Below are 19,418 nucleotides of genomic sequence, written 5' to 3'. Positions count from 1 at the left end.
GTCCCCTCTAGCCTGCGAGTCCCAAGCCCCCCCTGATCCAGCCTCCTCCTCCCTGGGCTGGTCCCTCTCCACCCCCTGGTGCTGTTACTGTAGGCTTGTGACAGAGGCCCGGGTGACAGCTGTTTCCTGCACCCCTGCTGAGAGCCGCGGCCCACCTCAGCCCTGTGCCCGGAATCTAGTTTGATGCTTCAGTATCACAGTGCGGGCTGATGAGGAAACTGAGGCCCAGGGAGGTCGCAGGATTTTCCTAAGGTCACAGAGCACCGCTNGGGGGTGGGGGGGGCTGGGGGGGCTTCATTTCCTAGTTGCTGCTGCTGCCCCCTGTGGTGGGCATGCTCGTGCCCATTTCACCGGTAAGGAAACCGAGGCATAGGCTGGCTGCTGGCGTGTCCCAGGTACTGCGTGGGCAGAGCCAGAGCCCCAGCGTCCTGGTGCCCCCCTCCCCCACGGGCGGGCTGCACCCCACCCCTCACACTCCCTGTGCCGGCTTCTGAGGCCCACGGCAAGGCCGGAACGTGTCCCCAGCCTCACAGTGAGCAACCAGAGGCTGGCAGGTGCCTGCTGGGAACTGGTCACTGGACAGCTGTGGTCGCCTGGAATAATTAAGCTCGCGGATTACCCCGGAGTGAAGACGCGTGGGGCGGAAGTCCACAGACGCCCTGGACGCGTGCAGGACCCTGCAGACTGAGGGGGCCACGTGTCGTGGGCCTGGCTGTCACTGTAGCACGCTTCCCACTTAATGCCCCGGACGTTTACCGAGCACTCGATTAGTAACGCCCCTGGGCGGTGGATGGTGGGCCACGGCGCCTCTGAGGTCCCAGGGGGTGTGGAACGTGCACTTGGGGCCGTTGGGGTAAAGGTGCGTCTCATGCATGCTGGTTGTTGGACACCAGGCCCTGCAGCAGGGCCCTGGGGGGGGCCTGGGGGGTTGGGGGGCCGGGGGCCACAGGTGTGCATTTGATGGCAGCGGTGGGGGAGCCTCTTAATAACTGGCGTTCTTGTAATGGCAAAATAACCGATGGAGAAACTTCCCGAAAATACAGAACCATATGAAGAAACGTGAATTATTCCTAATTTCACCGCCCCATGATAACCGATGCTGACATGTTGGCTAGTTCCTCTGGTCTCAANAGAACTTTCTATCCATGTGATCTTATAGCATGTGCTCTTCAGCATCTGGCTTTTTTCAGTTGCTCACATTGTTAGTGTTTATTGCGCAACTTTACCAGTACACGAAGCTTTACCGTTTTTCACCCACACTGTTGACGGACCCACTACTGACAGACACACTACCGAAGGGCATTTGGATTGTTTGCTGCTTGTGGCTCCTACACACAGTTGCTGCCCTGCACACTCCTGTCTGTAATTTGAGCAGATGCCACGTACGCTCCCCTTGCGGGATACGAGGGGACTTGCCCCATCACAGGGTGGGTGGCATCCAGCTTCGGCCGGCCCTGCTTGTCTTCCAGAGCGGTTGAACACCTTGACCTTGACCCAGGCCGCCAGGCAGCTTTGAACCAGTGGGTGGCTGGGCGTCGCTGACGCCGTGCCCGTGTGCCTCCACGCAGGTCAGGAGCGGGTGGTGATTGCCGACGACCTCCCACACCCCTTCGGCCTCACCCAGTACAGCGATTACATCTACTGGACGGACTGGAACCTGCACAGCATCGAGAGGGCCGACAAGACCAGCGGCCGGAACCGCACGCTCATCCAGGGCCACCTGGACTTCGTGATGGACATCCTGGTGTTCCACGCCTCCCGCCAGGACGGCCTCAACGACTGCACGCACAACAACGGGCAGTGCGGACAGCTGTGTCTCGCCGTCCCCGGCGGCCACCGCTGTGGCTGTGCCNCCCAGACCCCGGCAGCCACAACTGCAGCCGTGAGTGTCCTGCTCTGCTCCTGCGCCCCTCCCCCGCCTTAGCCCAGGCTGTGGCTCCGGGGGCTCCTTCTTCTTTGTAACGTTTATTTATTTATTAATGTTTTTATTTATTTTTGAGAGAGAGAGACAGAGCACAAGCAGGGGAGGGGCAGAGAAAAGGAGAGACACAGAATCCAAAGCACACTCCAGGCCCTGAGCCGTCAGCACAGAGCCCGATGCAGGGCTTGAACTCACAAACCGTGAGATCATGACCTGAGCTGAAGTCGGACGCTCAACCGACTGAGCCACCCGGGCGCCCCTATTTATTTTTTTGAGAGAGGAAGAGGGAGAACCCCAAGCAGACTCTGCGCTGTCAGCACGGAGCCCGACGTGGGGTTCAGCCTCACAAACTATGAGACCATGACCTGAGCCCAAATCAAGAGTCAGATGCTTGACTAACTGACCCCCCAAGTGCCCCTAGAAAGGAGCTTCTTATCTGGGGGCGCCTTGGTGTTCATGGGTGGTTGAGTAGGCTGAGCACTGTGTAAGCTGCCTGTTACCTGGAGGCCTAGGCCTGAGTCTGTGAGTGAGTGCTCTCCCTGGTGACCGGTCTTCATGTCCTAAAACATGAGTGTTTGGGAGTGATGGAGTGTCATTGTCAGTCTCAGCTGAGGGCTCGGGCCCCTTCCTCCTCTTGGGCTTCCTTTGGTCCTACTGTCCCCGTCCCCTGGGGGCCAGGACTGTGGGGAAGGGTCAGGCCCAGGGGCCGGCAACCCACCACCAGACTCGATGCCTGTAACTCGAGTCTCTGCCCCTGTGGCTGGCGGACCTGGGGCCGTGACTTCGTTTCAAACCTCCCAACTGTAATCCCGATGGCCTGTGACTGTCGGCCTCTGGCACATCCTGAGCAACGCAGTTTCTGCACCGAGGCCGATTTGCGGCCGGACACCCCCACGAAGCGACCCCACCCACGTCATTGTTCATGCAATTCACTTGACCACATGCAGGCATATGGCAAATCACACACTCGTCCAAGCAGCAAGTACGCTTGTGGGTGGGAGTTTAACATTTACTCTCCTTCCGTCTGAAGTCTTGATAATTTAAAAATAAACTGCTATCTGCTTCAGAATAACTCACACACTCACAAAATATTAGAACAACATAAACACCCGTAACATGGAGAATAAAATTCCTCGCAGTCCACCCCCTGGAAGTAGTTTTATGTTCTTCCGGCACTTTCCCCGCTGTGCCCAGCAGGCACAATAAGCCAGTCTGCCTCTTTGAGTGAAGTGCAGCGCGGTCCGTCCCCGCCGACCCTGTCTTTGGCTCCAGACGCTGATGTGCGGTCCCCACGTCTGTTTGCCTCGTTCTAGCGCCCACCACCTTCTTGCTGTTCAGCCAGAAATATGCCATCAGCCGCATGATCCCCGACGACCAGCACAGCCCGGACCTCATCCTGCCCCTGCATGGGCTCAGGAACGTCAAGGCCATCGACTATGACCCCCTGGACAGGTTCATCTACTGGGTGGATGGGCGCCAGAACATTAAGCGAGCCAAGGACGACGGGACCCAGGCAAGTGTACCTGGTGGGGGACGAGGGGGTCGCTTCCGCGAGGAACCCGCCGTGGCAGTTTCCGGGCTGCGCCCTCCCCCCGCCCCTTTGCTTTGCCAGCAGAGCATGGCTTGCGTCAACAGCGACTTGAGTTCTAATTATGTCATCACAGGGTATGACCTGAGCAGTGTGAAACCCTTAGATTATATGTGGAAATGCGATTTTCCTTTTCTTTCCACGGTGGTCTCGTGCAGGGCTAGTTGGTATCGGTTGTTCTGGATTTATTTTTAGTTCAGAGGAATTGTATAGTCTGTTTGCTGTAATGCAGCATCTACTAAAATTTACTACACGACACAGAATTGCACGGTCAAACCACAGGGTGATGGGGGAGGGGGCGAGGCGCACCGCACTCAAAGCTCTGGTCAGTGGCACGTGAAGAAGAGATAGGGAGCTGGTAAATACAGGTGCACCTTTCTGCATCTGTTCGATGGTTCCAGAAGGAACTCGTAAGTGACCACGGTGCTTTGCCTTGACGAGACCTGGAGTTGCTGAGCACGTTGGGGTGCAGGGTTCTGCGTTCATGGGTGTGTGTGAACCGACGGGGGGAGACTCTGTGACACAGGGCGGGAAGTCACAAGCCCAGCGCACCCAGGCGTGGGCCCCGGCACATGGGAGATGGAGGGCACTGTGTGTGTGTGTGTGCGCGCGCGCGTGCATGTGCGTGTTCCTGCCCTTCTCCACATTCTTTGAGTGTTTCTCACGGGTCAACTGAGCATCGGCAGGTGCGAAATCTGCGTCGGGCTCCAGCTGTCCCCGGGGTATCCCGCATCCCGACAAATCCGCGGTTCCAGAATGCTTGCTCCAGCAGAACGCGCTGCTTCCGTGCTGGGTTTCTGGGGCGTGTTCCACAAAGGATGTTGTCGCTGCAGCCTCGGGGTCCACTCTGAGTCTCCACGTGGCAGGTGGCGGTGGCCGGCATTCCCTTTGTCTGGCATTCACTCTTGGATGTGCCTGGCTCACCACGCCCCTTTCCAAGGACCCCTTTTACAGAAGCCACAGAAGCAAACGGTGTCTGGCCCCATGGCCACGGTCGGGCAGGCACGTAGGTTATCATGGTGAAATCTCGGCACCGTTACNACTCTTGGATGTGCCTGGCTCACCACGCCCCTTTCCAAGGACCCCTTTTACAGAAGCCACAGAAGCAAACGGTGTCTGGCCCCATGGCCACGGTCAGGGGCAGGCACGTAGGTTATCATGGTGAAATCTCGGCACCGTTATAATAGCGATGCAGAGAAATGCTGCCAGTGGAGGTTTTTGGGCGATTTTTGTGTCTGTAAAGTTCACTTGGCTGTTTTCTGCCCTGGACAGGGTGCCAGGGCTGTGTGTACGGGCTCACCGTCCCTTCCAGCCAAGTACCGCATCCAACGACGATGTGAAGTTAACAAGCCCTGAGGTCTGTGTCCTTGGTTGTGATAAAACCCCCAGCCGACGGGCTCCCGGGCGGCTCAGTCGGTTAAGCATCTGACTCTTTTTGATATCAGCGGAGGTCATGGTCTCAGGGCCATGGGATCAAGCCCCGCATTGGGCTCTGCGCTGACCGCATGAGGCTGCTTGGGATTCTCTTCCTCCCTCTCTACCCCTCCCCCACCTCTCAAAATAAAATGAATCAACTTAAAAAAAAAAAAAGTCCCAGTGGAGCCTTGGCAGCTTCGTGTCATCTGCAGGAGCAGAGCCTGGTGACATCGTGGGTATGTGTTCCTTTCATCCCTCCACCGTGCAGGTGACAGTCCCTTTGAGTCCTTTGGAGAATGGGAGGTGTTAACTGATGGTGGGTGGCTTTCCTGCTGAGAAAGGTACCAGGCGCAAATTGCCTGAAAGTCTCATCAAAAGGCTTCTTTCATGGCGTCCCGCACAAGCAGGGGGAGACTTTGAAGGAAAAGTCCTTTAGGAAACACCTTCTGAGTTTCTACTTAATTTGGAAAACATCTGTTTCCCTCCTGGAGTGTCTCCCAAAACTCCGCCCTCTGGTGGCTTTGATCCTTTCTTAGGGGCATCCCTTAGCCCCAAGGATGACGTTTTTTAAATAGTTCTCTATTTTGGCCAAGTTGCTTTCCTAGTAAACTTTTCCATGGTAGTAAATATACATAAAAAGTATTGTCTTAGCCATTTTCAAGTATACAGCTCAGTGGCGCTAAGTACGCACACTGCCGTGTGGCCATCACCCCCGGCCATCTCCAGAACTCCGTCATCTCAAAACTGGAAGTCTGTCCCCATGAAACACTACCTCCCCCTCCCCCAGCCTAAGGCAACCTCCTTCTACTTTCCATCTCTGTGGATCTGACTATGTTCTAAGTGCTTCATTTAAGTGGAATCACCCAGGGTTATTTTGCCATGACTGCCTCTTTCCTTTGGCGTCGCGACCTCAGGGTTCATCCATATCAGAGCAGGTGTTGGAATTTCCTTCCTCTTACGGCTGAAAATGCTCCATTGTGTGGATGGACCACAGTCTGCTCCTCCATCCATCCACTGATGGGCGCTGGGTCTTTGGGCTGTTGTGACAGCACTGCTGTGGGTGCCCCCACGTGGCTAGGTGCCGCCTCATCCTGGGGAGGAGGCGGGGTACTGACTACGGCCTCGAATAGGGTTCTATTAAGAAGCCTTGCACTGGCACGGAGTTCGGGTTTTATAACTGGCCAGTCATTCGCCTGCCTGGGGAGAGGTGTGGGCGGCGGGTCACCTCGCGCCACGTGCGTGCTCTGGGGCTGGTGTCCCAAAGTCTGGGGTTCCGCTGGGGACACTGCTGGGGCTGGGCTGCAGTCTTGCTTCACTCCCAGTCCGTCAGTCGCTCTGGGCTGTGGCCTCGGGCCGGAGTCTATGCTTAGGGGAAAGGCACGTGCCCAGTAGGAAGGGACGCTCGGCTCCCAGAGCCCCCAGCTCGTGGGGAGGTGGGCCCTTTAAACGGTGCTCTGTGTTCAGATGTGAGTCACACACGACCTGCCCAGGGGGACTGGACCAGAGGCTGGGGGGCAAGGGGTGGGGGGCGTGTTCCTTTCCAGCCGGGTTCAAGAGGTGGGCCTGGTGAAGGGGCTTCTTTTTGGCTACAAGCCCCTTCTGCCACCAGGAGACTTTGTTTCAGCGGCTGCCAAAGAGATAAAGAATGTTTGCAGTGAGCTCTTGTCAGAGCATCATCTTAATGATGTCCTTCTCTGAGGAAGGGACTTTTCATCCAACCCATTCAGGGGAGCCCACCCCGCACCAGGTCAGATCAGCTGAGACACTGGCTTTCAGGGTAACCCAAGGGGCCCAGATCCACCAGGGAGTCAGGCTTCGGGGGACACTGGGCTCTCCCTTCTCCCCGCAGCATTTCACAAAGCCAGGTGCTCTCTGTAGATAGCTCCGGAAGGCAGGGCTCGGCCGTGAGACAGCAGGTGACTCGGACTCAGGCAGTGTTCTCCAGACAGTCTCCCAGGGCAGAGACCCGGAGAGTGTAGACGGAACCACTTCCGGGAGAGGTGGCGGCCCTGGACATGCACCGTGGGTCCCCTGTGCACCCCCACCGGGCCTACCCCCTCACCTGTCCCCACCCTCCCCCGGCCCTGCACCCCCACCTGGATCTGTACTCTCACCTGGGCCTGCACCCCCGCCGCCCCCTCAGGGAAGGGGCTGTCAGAGGTGGGACTCTGTTCTATCCATCTGTCGTCCTGTCCCCTGAACTGAAAACTAACAAGACTCGAAGGCCTTAATCCCCAATCATGAGTCCAAGCCGAGGAGCAACAAAAGAGAAGACGTCTCAGGAAGGAGGCTGTGATCCTGGGCTGAGTGTCAGGCCACCTGGGGGCCCTTCCTGGGCAAGAACAGGACCCGGAGGGCATGGCAGCGGATAGTCCGCCAGGAATTTGCCGATGGGTGGGCTGGAGATCTGAGCTGAGGGGCAAGAGCGCTTCTAGAACCCTCTCTGGGATCTGTTTCCCTCTCAAGCGGGTACGCGGGAGGGTACGGACCTGACAGGAAAGGTCGAAATACAGGGTCGGAGATCGACTTTCGGTCTGAACTCAGACCCCGAGGCCTCTGCCCTCCAGTGATGTCTGTAGCCAATGCGCGTCTCTTCCTGTCTTACATACAGCCCTTCGTTTTGACCTCTCCGAGCCAGAGCCAAAGCCCGGACAGGCAGCCCCATGACCTCAGCATCGACATCTACAGCCGGACGCTGTTCTGGACGTGTGAGGCCACCAACACCATCAACGTCCACCGGCTGAACGGAGACGCCATGGGTGTGGTGCTCCGCGGGGACCGTGACAGGCCGCGGGCCATCGTCGCCAACGCCGAGCGGGGGTGCGAGGCGGGGGGGGCACCGCAGAGTGGGGTGCTGCACTCGGGGGGAGGCCCGGGAAGGAAAGAAGTTTCAATTCGTAGGTTTTGTACCTTCCCCATCAAATCTGAACCCTATGCAAAAATCCCCTCCGTAGCGCCCCAGCTGGGGGCTGGCTATTTCAGTACGTTTCCCCACCGGGAGCTCACTGCCCTCCTGGGCACAGCCTTGACTCCTGGGAGCTTCTTCCCTCCATGAAGAGGAAGACAGGCCTGGAGGGTCCCGAAGGGAATAGCGGGGCGAGAGGGAGTCTTCAAGCCACGTGCCGTAAAGCTCAGAAATAAAGCTGAGCGGGGGGGCGGGGAGGGGAGGGGTTCTGATCGCAGGAAGGTTTGTGCACTGCAGCCATGTCAGGCGGGAGCCCGAGTTTTGGAGGTGCCGCCTGGTGGAGCTCATGCCTGGTGACGGCCAGCGCGAGCACAGGTCCTGGGCTGGGCAGACCCAAGCTGGGATCCTGACCCCGTGGCTCACTGGCCTCGTGACCTCTGGCAGGTTGTGACCTCGGGGGTACGGTGTCTTCTTCCGAGAAGGAGAGGACGATGTTGGTGCTCAGGGAGCACGAGCCTAGTGACTTTACGTGGCTCTTCAGCAACCTAATGAGTGTTCCTTGAGGCTTCGTAGCTGCTATGGTGGCCGGAGTGTGTGCCGGTCCCCGAGGCTGCCGCCGGAAGTGACCACAAGCTGGGAGGGCGGGGGTGAAAAGAGCGGATGTTTGTTCTTTCTCGGTTCCAGAGGACAGAAGTCACGTCACGCGGTGGCAGGGCTGTGCCCCCTTCAGAGGCTCTGCGGGGACCCTTGTCTCTCTCCCTGCTTTTGGGGCCTCCGGGTGTTCTCTGACCCAGATCCTTAATTGCGTTATAGGATCCCGTTTCCAATCATAGGTCCCATTCGGAGGTTCTGGGTGGATAGGAATTCTTGGGGAGACACTGAACCCCATACGGTCTGGGGTGTGAGCTCCGAGAGGCTGGGGCCATGTACCTGGTAATTTTCCGAAGCCCAGCCGGGTGGCCGTGGAGCCAGGGGCTGGTCTGCCTGGCGCCCCGCGAGCTCGTTCCTGGTGAGGGATGGCGGGACTCAACACCCTTCCTCTGCTCCCCTCCCCCAGGTACCTGTACTTCACCAACATGCAGGACCGAGCCGCCAAGATCGAGCGAGCGGCCTTGGACGGCACGGAGCGCGAGGTCCTCTTCACCACGGGCCTCATCCGCCCCGTGGCCCTTGTGGTGGACAACGGGCTGGGCAAGCTCTTCTGGGTGGACGCGGACCTGAAGCGGATCGAGAGCTGCGACCTGTCCGGTGTGTGCCCTGGGGCCTCCCCAGGGATCGGGTCCCTCGGCAACCCACACGTCTGACCTTCCCAGGGACATGCCGCCTTCCTTGTCATCAGTAATGGTGGCGGCCTTGGCCGCCACGTTTGTCAGAGGTCTGTTTCGGGTGGGCGTTGTGCTGGGGCTTCACGCCTGCCACCTAACGGTATCGTCCGAGAGTTCCAGGACGTAGGTCCTGAACGATCCCCGTGTGACGAAGCAGAAGAGGCGTCTCAGAGAGGGTGGGCAACCCGCCAGGGTCCCACAGTGTGGCCCGGGACAGGAGTCTGAGGCCTCTGCCTCCAGCACCCACGCTTGTGGCTGCCGTGCCGTGGGCCGCCTTAGAGCGGATGCCTCTAGGCTGGGGACCTGCTTAGAGGGGCCTTTCTTCCGTCCGCAGGGTGGGGGTGGGGCAGGGCCAGCCCACATGCCAGGTCCCCGGCTTCCAGGAGATCCGCCCCAGCTCCCAGCTCCGGCCAGAGCACAGAGTCCTGCCCCCACCCCCCCACCCCCAGCTCCCCGCAGCCCTGTGTTCTGAGCTGAGCACGGGCTGAGCTCTCGGGGTCAGCGGCCACTCGAGGGGGACCTGTCCCACGCGCAGGGGCCAACCGCCTGACCCTGGAGGACGCCAACATCGTGCAGCCCGTGGGCCTGACCGTGCTGGGCAAGCACCTGTACTGGATTGACCGCCAGCAGCAGATGATCGAGCGCGTGGAGAAGACCACTGGGGACAAGCGGACTCGAGTCCAGGGCCGGGTTGCCCACCTGACCGGCATTCACGCCGTGGAGGAGATCAGCCTGGAGGAGTTCTGTACGTGCGGGGCGGGCCTGGGGCACCTGCCGGGAGGGCGGGCACCCGCGCAGCGCCCCGAACCGGCCCCTCGGAGACTGGAGGAGGCTGGCCAGTGTGAGGGCTGCGGGGCTGACTGGCTGGTGGCAGGGGCTGCTGTCAGGTCCTCGCTGCGCCCCCTCCGTCTCAGCAGTGGATCCGGACCTGCCTTCCTCCTCCGCTCCCAGCCGGACAGTCTCTCTGCTTTTCCAGGGTCCCGTGAGAGTCACCCGCTCTTAATGTCCCCTTTTGCGAATTCCGGCTCGGTTGATTAGTAGCCTTCATGACCTCTACCAAACCCCTTTGCCGTGGGGTAGCTCATGCCACCGCAGTGTTGGGGACCGGGCTGGGAGACTGGAGGCATTTTAGGATTCCGCCTCCGACGGTCTGAGCTGTGACCCAGGGCTGGGAGATCAGGACCCCTGGTTTCTCCCCCCGCTCTGTGTATGGCTCTAGGTGGACAGAGGGGCCTGGGTCTGTCTGTCCCTGTCGTTCTCACTCTGGTTTCAGTAAATACACCCCGGCTGCCAGCTGCGTGCGTGGATAGCGTGGTGAGCAGGGCCATCGCTGTCCCTGTCCCGCGATGCCCATGGTCTGGCCACCTTCGAGCTGCTTGTCTTCAAGGCCCGGGGTGGGGGCTGCCCCACCTGCCACATCACCCGGGCCCCTCACCCTCCCACTGCCCGTGTCCCCCGTCCCTGGAGTCCCTGTCTCTGCTCGCATTCCCTGTCCAGCTCTGAGTAACTCCTGCCAATTCCTTGGCCCCCACCGTGGGTCAGGTGTGGCACTTTGAGTGCATAAGCTTCTCTCGGCCTCCCTGCTCTGCGACACTGCTCCCACCGTGTAGCCCCCAGGCCCATGCTCAGTGCTGCACTGTGTAACGTGTGTTGTTTCACCCTGATTCTGCATCATAAGTGAGGAGAGTGGGGCTCAGAAAGGGTATTAACTTCCCCCATCCACTGGCTGGTCAACACAGTGGGCTGGGACCTGAGGGCAGAGCCCATGTTTCTGCTTTGGCTTTTCTGAACCCCCAGTGGGCCGGGCAGATTGTCAACCAAGTTCATTATAGTTATGTGTGGAGTCCAGACACATGGTTCTAAGTGAGGTCGTGAGGCTCCCTGCTCTGAGCCGGGGGCGTGACCTCTGGTGGAGCGAATCGGTCACTTCTGTGTTGACTACTTAGGGGCTCGTTTCTGTCCTTGGGGCTTCTCGGCCAAGGTCCTGGGTACGTGAGGTTGCTGGGTCAATAGCTTCCAGAGAGCTGAGGCACCCGACGGGGAGAGGTGAGAACGCCTGAGTTTCCCTGGCCCCGGACACCGACCTCAGGGAAGCCACGGACCACTGGGTGTCACAGCCTTCAGAACTGCTGGCTCGGGGTCACAAGGTGAACATAGAGCCCACGAAAGCCCAGACCTGCCAGGGTTGGCAGAAAGCCAGGCACACCGATCAGCAGGTCCTTGGACCTGAGGGGCTGGGAGAGCCAGGAAATGTTTAACAAGCAGGGATGAGGTTGGAAACTGGAATGTCCCAGTGAGTGCCAGCGTGCGATGTCTGGGGTGACCTGAAGAGGCCCCTTGATTGGGGAGAGAGTGGTAGATCCTTGAGTGAGCTCTCCCGTGTTTATCTGGGACGTGGGGCACCCAGCCTGCTTTCCCACGGAATTCTACAGCTCAACTCTCAACCAGGCGTGGCGCTCCCCAGCCCCCAGGGCCCATCTGGACATCACCTGATCTTACACATAAAGTTTTATTGGCACACAGCCACGCCCCTTGGTTTGTGCGTCATCCACGAGGTGGTCTGGCCCATCAAGCCAAAACTTACTTTCTCGTTTATAGAAAGAGTCTGCTGACCGCTGGTCTAAACCGTGACTTCTGTCACTTTAAACTCTCAACCCCCGGGGTTGAGGCAGGACACTGAGTTTTCTGCGGGGCTGGGGGTCGTGCTTTCTCTCATGTCCTCCCAGGCGTCTTCCTGTTCAGGTGTGGGTTCATTCGCTTAACTGAGTCGAAAACCACAGGCTCCCTGGGGCCATGCTGTTCTGTTTATGCCCGTGTATTCGCTTCCTGTGATTGCCGTGACACGTCGTCACAAACTGGGTGACTTAACGCAACAGAAGTGTATTCGCCTGCAGTCCAGAGGCCAGACGTCCGAGGTCAAGGTGTCAGCAGGTCTGCGGCCCCGCTCTGGGGGCTGTGGGGGGAGGGGGGTGGCTCTTTGCCGCCTCTACTTGGTGGTGACCAAAGGTGCTCCTTGGGTCCACGTGGCTCCAGGCGCCGCCTCTGTCCTCACACGGACTTCTCCCCCGTGTCTGTGGCTTCACTCCTTCTGGGGCTCTAACAAGGACACCTGTTGTTGGATTTAGGGCCCACCCCGAAAATCTGGGATGACCTCATCTCCAGAGCCTTAATTTGATTATATCCGTGAAGACCCTTTTTCCAAATAAAGGCACATTCACAGGTGTTCAGGCATTAAGACATGGACATGTGTTGGGGGCGGGGGCCACTACACCATGAGAGACAGGCAGTGTAGGTTGATGGTTGTGGGCATAGTGGGAGCTCGTGTAGACAGGCTTGGGTGTGAGTTGGGTCAATCCTGTGAGTGCTTTCGGCCTCTGTTTTCCTGTCTGTAAAATCCACATGAATGGAAGCAGATGCTTTCGGCTGCCCTGGGATTTAAGTGGGATGATCTGCAGGGGCCTGGCCTACAGGAGTGACCATTCTTGTGAGTTCTTGCCTGGCTCTTGTTTCCAGAACCCTCAGGGCTGCAGTCCTGAGGTGAGAGGCCGAGCCTGACCCCCTCTCTCTTTTTGTTTCCACAGCAGCCCACCCGTGTGCCCGGGACAATGGTGGTTGCTCCCACATCTGCATTGCCAAGGGTGACGGAACACCACGGTGCTCATGCCCAGTCCACCTTGTGCTCCTGCAGAACCTGCTGACCTGTGGTGGTAGGTGTGACCTCAGCACTTTTTCTTGGGACACTGGACAGGGACTTGATTCCCTGCCTGCCAGGTCTCTGCCCAGCATCCTTTTAAAATCACACTCAATGTGGCATCCATCCTCCGGGGCTACCTCTCCCTTCATCCTTCACCTGGCCTCCTGTTCCAGAGTATGCATTCGGGGCTATGAATTGCCCTCAAAGTACTGCTTTTGCTGCATCCTACAAATTTTGATAAATTATATCTTCTTCGGTTTGTTCAAATGTTTTAAAATTTTTCCCAAGACAATTCCTTTGGCCCCTGAGTTATTTAGAAGTGTGTCGTTTAATTTCAAAGTATTTGGGGGGATTTCCCAGCTATCAGTCCATTACTAATAACTAGTTTAATTCCGCTGTGGTCAGAGGACATATTTTGTATGATTTGTATCCCTTTAATATTATGACCCAGCAAGTGATCTTTCTTGGTGAGGGCTCCATGTCAGCTTGAGAAGAATATGTCATCCTCTTCTGCTGGGGGAAGTGTTCTGTAGACATCAGTTAGATCCGGCTGACGGATGGTGTTGTTCCCACCGCCTGTATTCCTCCTGACTGCCTGTGAGCTTTCAGGCAGGGGTGCTAAAGTCTGTAATTCCAGGAGCAGGCTTGTCTTTCTTTTTGTACTTTTGTCTTTTTTTTCTCCTTCCACTCTTGATCCTCTTCTTCCCCTAAAGCTGAGTGGGGAGTGGTCACGGATGTAAGCTTTAAGGTCAGACAGACCAAGTTCAGCTCCCAGCTGTACCACTTCCCAGCCATCCCGAGCTGGTCACTTGCCCTCTCTGGGCCTCCGTGTTCTCTTCTGCGAAATAGAGCGGTCGAGAGCGCCTCCCTCAGAGTTGTGGCATTAAGTAATGAGCACTTTGCGCAGTCCCCAGTGTGGCACACGGGAAGGCCAGCTGCTATTATTGGTGGGACACTGGGTGGTAGTAATAAAAGTGACCACTCTTACTGTCACCATGATGAAGCTCAAATCCTGGGGCTTCCTCTCTACTGCCCTCAGTGTCCCCCAGGTCACATTGGATCCCCCCTCTCCCCTTCTCTGTGAGCTCCTGGGGGCTGGTCTTTATCCTGCCCCTTTTTCTGCTTATCTTTGACCCTTACAACACTCACACTGTGTCCTGCACACAGCAGACGGCCGGCACATGCCCACCAGTACACGGAGACCTGTCCTCAGCTGGTCTTGTCCCTGAAAAGACTGGCTGTTGCCCAGGAGCTCCGGGGTTAGGACCACAGGAGCTATTGCTGGCTCTGCGAGAGCTTTGCTGAGAGCGGAGGGGGCATTTTGTGGCTGTCCCTGTTGGGGGCCACTTTGACCCTCTTGAGCGTTTTTATGGCTTTTCTCCAAGTTCTAGCCCCAGGGCTCACATGCTTTGTGGGCTGAGTGGCTCTGTCACTCCCGCAGACGTCCAGGCTGCCCTGGCAAAGAGGGGGCTGCGCAGAGTGCTCGGCTCTCCCTTGGACCACAGCCCTGGGGCTCTTCACCAACGTGCCCCTCTGCCCCTCCCCCCCATTGGCCCCTCAGACTTGAGGATGCCTGGCTATCTCTGTGGGGAGAGCACAGAAGGAGAAGAGCTCCGAGGGGCTCTCGGGNCACTAAAACCGTCTGAGCCCTTCCCCAGCCGGCCCGGCCACACACCCCGCGCTCACCTGGCTGTCCTGGGAGGGCCCTGGTGGCTCTAGCGTTGCTGCTTCTGTTTTCGGGATGAGGAAATGGAGATCAGGGGGCCGGGGGGCTCGTCTGGTTGTACAGTTGCTGAGGGAGCCTGGGTCCAACCCCAGGCCCGTCCAGCTCCCTCCCGCCCCACCCCGCGGCCCAGCGGTGGCCTGGCCTGCGCTTGGCCTGCGCTCAGGAAGTTGGACCTGAGGGGTGGAGCGACTCACCGTGGTCAGCGGGTAGGAGGTGGCCCCGGGTCTGCTGGCCTTCACCCACCCAGCTCCCCACCTTCAGGTGACTCCCTCCGTTGGGAGCCTTCCTGTTCCCCCTCGCACCCCTTCACCGCGGTATCCTCGCCTTCCTGCCTCTCCTTAGCTTCCTCCTCAGCAAGATGCCCTGCGGTCCTCCACCGGCCCCTGCCCTGCCTGCGGGTGCGCGGGCGCCCACGGAGTCCCGGTCCCACTGCAGCACCTGCCTCAGGCCTGTAACAGGGGCAGGTCCTGAGCACCTGCTTTCCGACCATCCATCTCCCAAGGGGTGTGTGTGTGTGTGTCTGTCTGCCTGCACGTGCACGCAGTGGACACTCAGGTGTGGCCAGGCAGACACGCACACAGACCACGCACCAGTTTGGCAGCCCAGCCTGGGACCCCAGGCAGGTATCGGCTCCAGTTGGGGGTACAGTGGGCATCCTCAGGGGCCTGGCCCAGTGCCCTGAGTTGCATGTGAGGAGATGGAGACACAAGAAGGGGTTGTGCCCTGGCTTCTCAGCGGTCAGGATCGAGTTTCCAGCCCAGACGGTTTTCTGCGCAACTTGGTGTGGTACCTGCTGCTTAGAGCCCAGGTTCCCAACAGCCCCCTGTCGCCTCCACAGTAAAAACAACGAAGATTCACAGCGGCAGGGCAGACCGCGTGGGTGCAGCCCCGTGAATGCCGCGCGGGGCCCGGCGGGGCGGGCGTGATGGTGCCCCTCTTCTCTGCAGAGCCTCCCACGTGCTCCCCAGACCAGTTCGCGTGTGCCACCGGGGAGATCGACTGCATACCAGGGGCCTGGCGCTGCGATGGCTTCCCCGAGTGTGACGACCAGAGCGACGAGGAGGGCTGCCCGGTGTGCTCGGCGGCCCAGTTCCCCTGCGCGCGGGGCCAGTGCGTGGACTTGCGCCTGCGCTGCGACGGCGAGGCCGACTGCCAGNTCCGGAGATCCCCCGCCCCTGCAAGCCACGGAGCTTGGGCTCAGTCTGGCCACACAAGAGTAGGGTAGAACCTTTGTCCGGAGTGAAATCGCTAATCTTCAGCTTGGAAGAGGAAAATGCTATTCTTAGGTCTACTCGGGAAAACCTTGTTACCCACTCTGTCCTGCCAAGCACTTTGGCTCGAAGGCAGACTGGAAGAGTCTTTCTTGCCTTCCCTCGCTGGGTCAAGAGTTTCACAAAAACCCCAGGCGAATCCAGTAGTCAGCTGGCTTTCCATGGTGTACACCCTGGAAATTTTGATCCCCATCCCAAAAGGCAGTGCCGTCCCCCGCAGAGTAGTCTGTGTGATAATGCTTGCTCCTGGGTGGTTTCTAGCAACCTAGTGACCCGAAAGTGACAAAAAGACGTGCTTAGTCATCTCAGTCCACTCTGACCAGCAGGATCTTCCTCTGGACCTTGACAGTGACACTTCTATCTCTGTGCATTCTCGGAATTTCCCTCTTCTAAACCACCTGCTCAGTAGTTTCCTGCCACATGTCAGCAGCACGGCCCCACGACTGCCACTGAGCTCTGCCTCCCCCACAGCCACCGGCTGCTGTTCTGAGATAACTCGCGCTAGCGGATCACCGTCCACTGTCCCCATTCATGACGAGCAGCTGTTTGTGAAAGATGAAGGCCTGGGGGGCGGGGGCTCATTTCCTCAGCTGTTTCTGTACAGCTGCGGATGTTAAGTCTTTCCAGCTTACAGACCCTTCGAGAATTTGATGGAGGTGGAAGGACCAGGGATTGGCAAACTGCTGAGAGCCAGATCCAGACTGCCGCCAGTCTTCGTCACGCTGTGTAAGAACACAGCCTGGCTCGTTAGTTCACACAGCGTGCTGGTCTTGCACTAAAACAGCAGAGTGAAGTGGTTACAATAGAGACCTGTGGCCCTCGAGGCCCGAACAGCCGCCGCCTGGCCCTTCGCTGGGAAGTTAGCTGAGCCCTGCTGTACAGCCTTGTCCTGGCACAAGTGTTTTCGTGGCAGTCTCAGAGGAAGGCCGGAGCCCTGGCTGGGAGCCCTAGCTGGAGAGCTGGAATAGCAAGCCCTGGGGGCGGGAGATGGCGGAGCCCCCCTTCCCCCCCGCCCCCCCCTCCCGGGGAAGTGCCTTCCTCTGGAGCGGTAGCTCCTTCCGGGTTGGCATTCTGGAGCTCAGGGAAACTGCCCCTGCCCAGCCTTCCTCCTCTTCTCAAGGGCCGTGAGCTGCCTTTTCCTTCCTGTTTGAGCTCTCCTCCCCCTTCCTGATCCTCCGCCCCGGGAGCTCTGCTGAGATATCACCTGCCCCTGCTCCACCTATTCTAGATCATTCCTCTAGTTGGCTGTCACTTCCCTGTAACTCAAGAGAGCCTTGGTGCAGGGGCTGTGTTAGTCCTGGGTCTGCATGGGTTTGAGCCGGGGTAGGAGCATGATAAATACTTCCTTGGGGGGGGGGGCTCACTGAGGTCCCTTCCCTACCCGGCCTCCCCCGGGCATAGCATAAACCTTGGAATAGGTGCCACCGAGGGGAGGGAGGGTGGAGACTGGATTTGCTGTCACCATTCCCTGACCCCATCCTAGAAAGGGTCCCATTTGTCTGCTCTGCATTTGGAACANTCCTGGGTCTGCATGGGTTTGAGCCGGGGTAGGAGCATGATAAATACTTCCTTGGGGGGGGGGGCTCACTGAGGTCCCTTCCCTACCCGGCCTCCCCCGGGCATAGCATAAACCTTGGAATAGGTGCCACCGAGGGGAGGGAGGGTGGAGACTGGATTTGCTGTCACCATTCCCTGACCCCATCCTAGAAAGGGTCCCATTTGCTCTGCATTTGGAACCCAGACCATTTTGTTGGGTCTCGGGGGCGGGGCGGGGAGTCCTGGTTGGTGGCTGTCCACTTAGCCCTCCTGGCCGCGTCGCCCCCTGCAGCGTCTCTGAGCGCAGGCCCTCTCCTTGCAGCCCTCTGCCTGCCCAGCCAGTTCCGGTGCACCAGCGGCCAGTGCGTCCTCATCAAGCAGCAATGTGACTCTTTCCCTGACTGCATCGACGGCTCGGATGAGCTCATGTGCGGTGAGCCAGCTTCCCATGGAGGGTGCGCCCTGGGCTGGGGGTCTCCCCGCGACTGTGGGGTCTAGAGGGAGAAAATATGCTGGGGGCCGAGTGCACGGACAGAAGAGGCTGGGAGGTTGGGAGTACTCAGGCTCGGGGGAGGCAGGCAGGGAAGACTGCCTGGAGGTATGGGGCTGAGCTGGGAGGGGGCGGGGGACCGTGAGCCATGGGGGCACTTCTGGCTGTGACAGGGACAGGCCCCCTGTGGTTGGGGCTGACTGTGCCTGAGAGGCTGTGCTTCTGCCCACCATGGTCAGGCAGCGCGATTACTCTGATGGAGGCCGGGGTGGCCCTTTCCCTGGCAGCCTGCTCTCTGGTGAGGAGGTGCATGGTCACATGTGCACACGCATATGCTTCCTGCGCCGGGCGTAATGCGGCCCTTACGGTCAGGGATACGGCAGCCACAGGATGTGGGCAGTCAGGGAGGCTTCCTGGAGGTGGTGGCTGTCGAAGGGCTATCTTTGATTCCGACAGGAAGGGAACTGGAGTCCAAGACAGGAAGTGGGAATGTGTGCATGCGTTTGAGGACGCGGGCTCTCTGCATTTACTGTAGAGGCGCTTGGGCTGAGAGCTGACTAACGGGAGAGAGGTCTGGAAGGCAGGGAAGCTAGAAAGCTCCCTGAACACTCTTTGCCTTCCTGGGAAGCTAGGTGGGCCCCTCAGTCAGCATCTCAGGAAGGCAAGCGCCCCGGGTCCCGAGGGCTGAGATGGGTGCCACTGGGGGACGAACCCCCACCCCTGTGCTGGCCGGTGCCAGTCTGATGGTGTCTCTCTTCCACCTCCGGCATGATGGTGGCTTCAGGGTCAGGGGCGACATTTATCCAGAGCCCGGTCTCTGTCACCCGAGCCAGCAATTTCCCTCCTTTGCTTTGGGTTTTGGCTGGCAGGCGGGGGCGCAGGGGATGGGATCCTTGGGCCAGNCCTGAGCCGAAGTCGGACGCTCAACTGACTGAGCCACCCAGGCGCCACAAGAGACTCTTAAATACAGAGAACAAACAGAAGGTTGCTGGAGGGGTTGTGCAAGGGGGATGGGCTACATGGGTCAGGGGCATTAAGGAATCTACTCTTAAAATCGTTGTTGTNCACTCTTAGCTATAACGTATGGAGAGGAATAGTGACCTTCCCCAAATTGGGGGATGCTTTTATATCAGACCAAAAGAAAACGGCTAATCTATATCTTTAAACAACAATATTCAACGATTAGAATATAAAGGTGTGTACCTACACACGTATACTAATACGTGTATGTATAGATGTGCATATGCTCTTATACAGCTAATGTATAAATAGGCTTTTTTAAAACCTCTAGCTAGTGGGTTTTTGGGGGGCTTTTTGTTTTAGTTTAGTTTGTTGCTTACTAATTAATAACTACTCTTTAAATATCTCACAAGTTAAAAGGGGAAAAAAAGAAAGTGACTGTCCTTTTGTCAAAGTTGACTTCAGAGCCCCCAGACTCCCTCCCTCCCAGGCTTTGTCAGTGGAGCCTGAGGAGCACACCATGTGTCCCAGGGGCATCACAGGGCCTCCAGGGCACAGCCTTGGGCCACCCCGGAGACCCCCCCCC

At 58.5% G+C, this 19,418-nt stretch overlaps 1 protein-coding gene across 1 annotated transcript in view; it reads left to right on the top strand.

Moving 5' to 3' along the window:
- LRP5 (LDL receptor related protein 5) overlaps positions 1 to 19,418 on the top strand; it is a 72,214-nt gene that overhangs the window by 44,553 nt on the left and 8,243 nt on the right. The window contains 9 exon segments of the mRNA XM_077766541.1: positions 1,569 to 1,853; positions 1,856 to 1,882; positions 3,235 to 3,434; positions 7,537 to 7,745; positions 8,888 to 9,078; positions 9,691 to 9,900; positions 12,737 to 12,862; positions 15,523 to 15,756; positions 17,690 to 17,815. Of these exon segments, the coding sequence (XP_077622667.1) occupies positions 1,569 to 1,853; positions 1,856 to 1,882; positions 3,235 to 3,434; positions 7,537 to 7,745; positions 8,888 to 9,078; positions 9,691 to 9,900; positions 12,737 to 12,862; positions 15,523 to 15,756; positions 17,690 to 17,815 (1,608 nt within the window).

This window comes from Crocuta crocuta, unplaced genomic scaffold (genome assembly GCF_008692635.1).
Source record: "Crocuta crocuta isolate KB4526 unplaced genomic scaffold, BGI_CrCroc_1.0 scaffold636, whole genome shotgun sequence".
Classification (NCBI taxonomy): Eukaryota; Metazoa; Chordata; class Mammalia; order Carnivora; family Hyaenidae; genus Crocuta; species Crocuta crocuta.
This window is presented reverse-complemented; position numbering and strand designations above follow the sequence as displayed.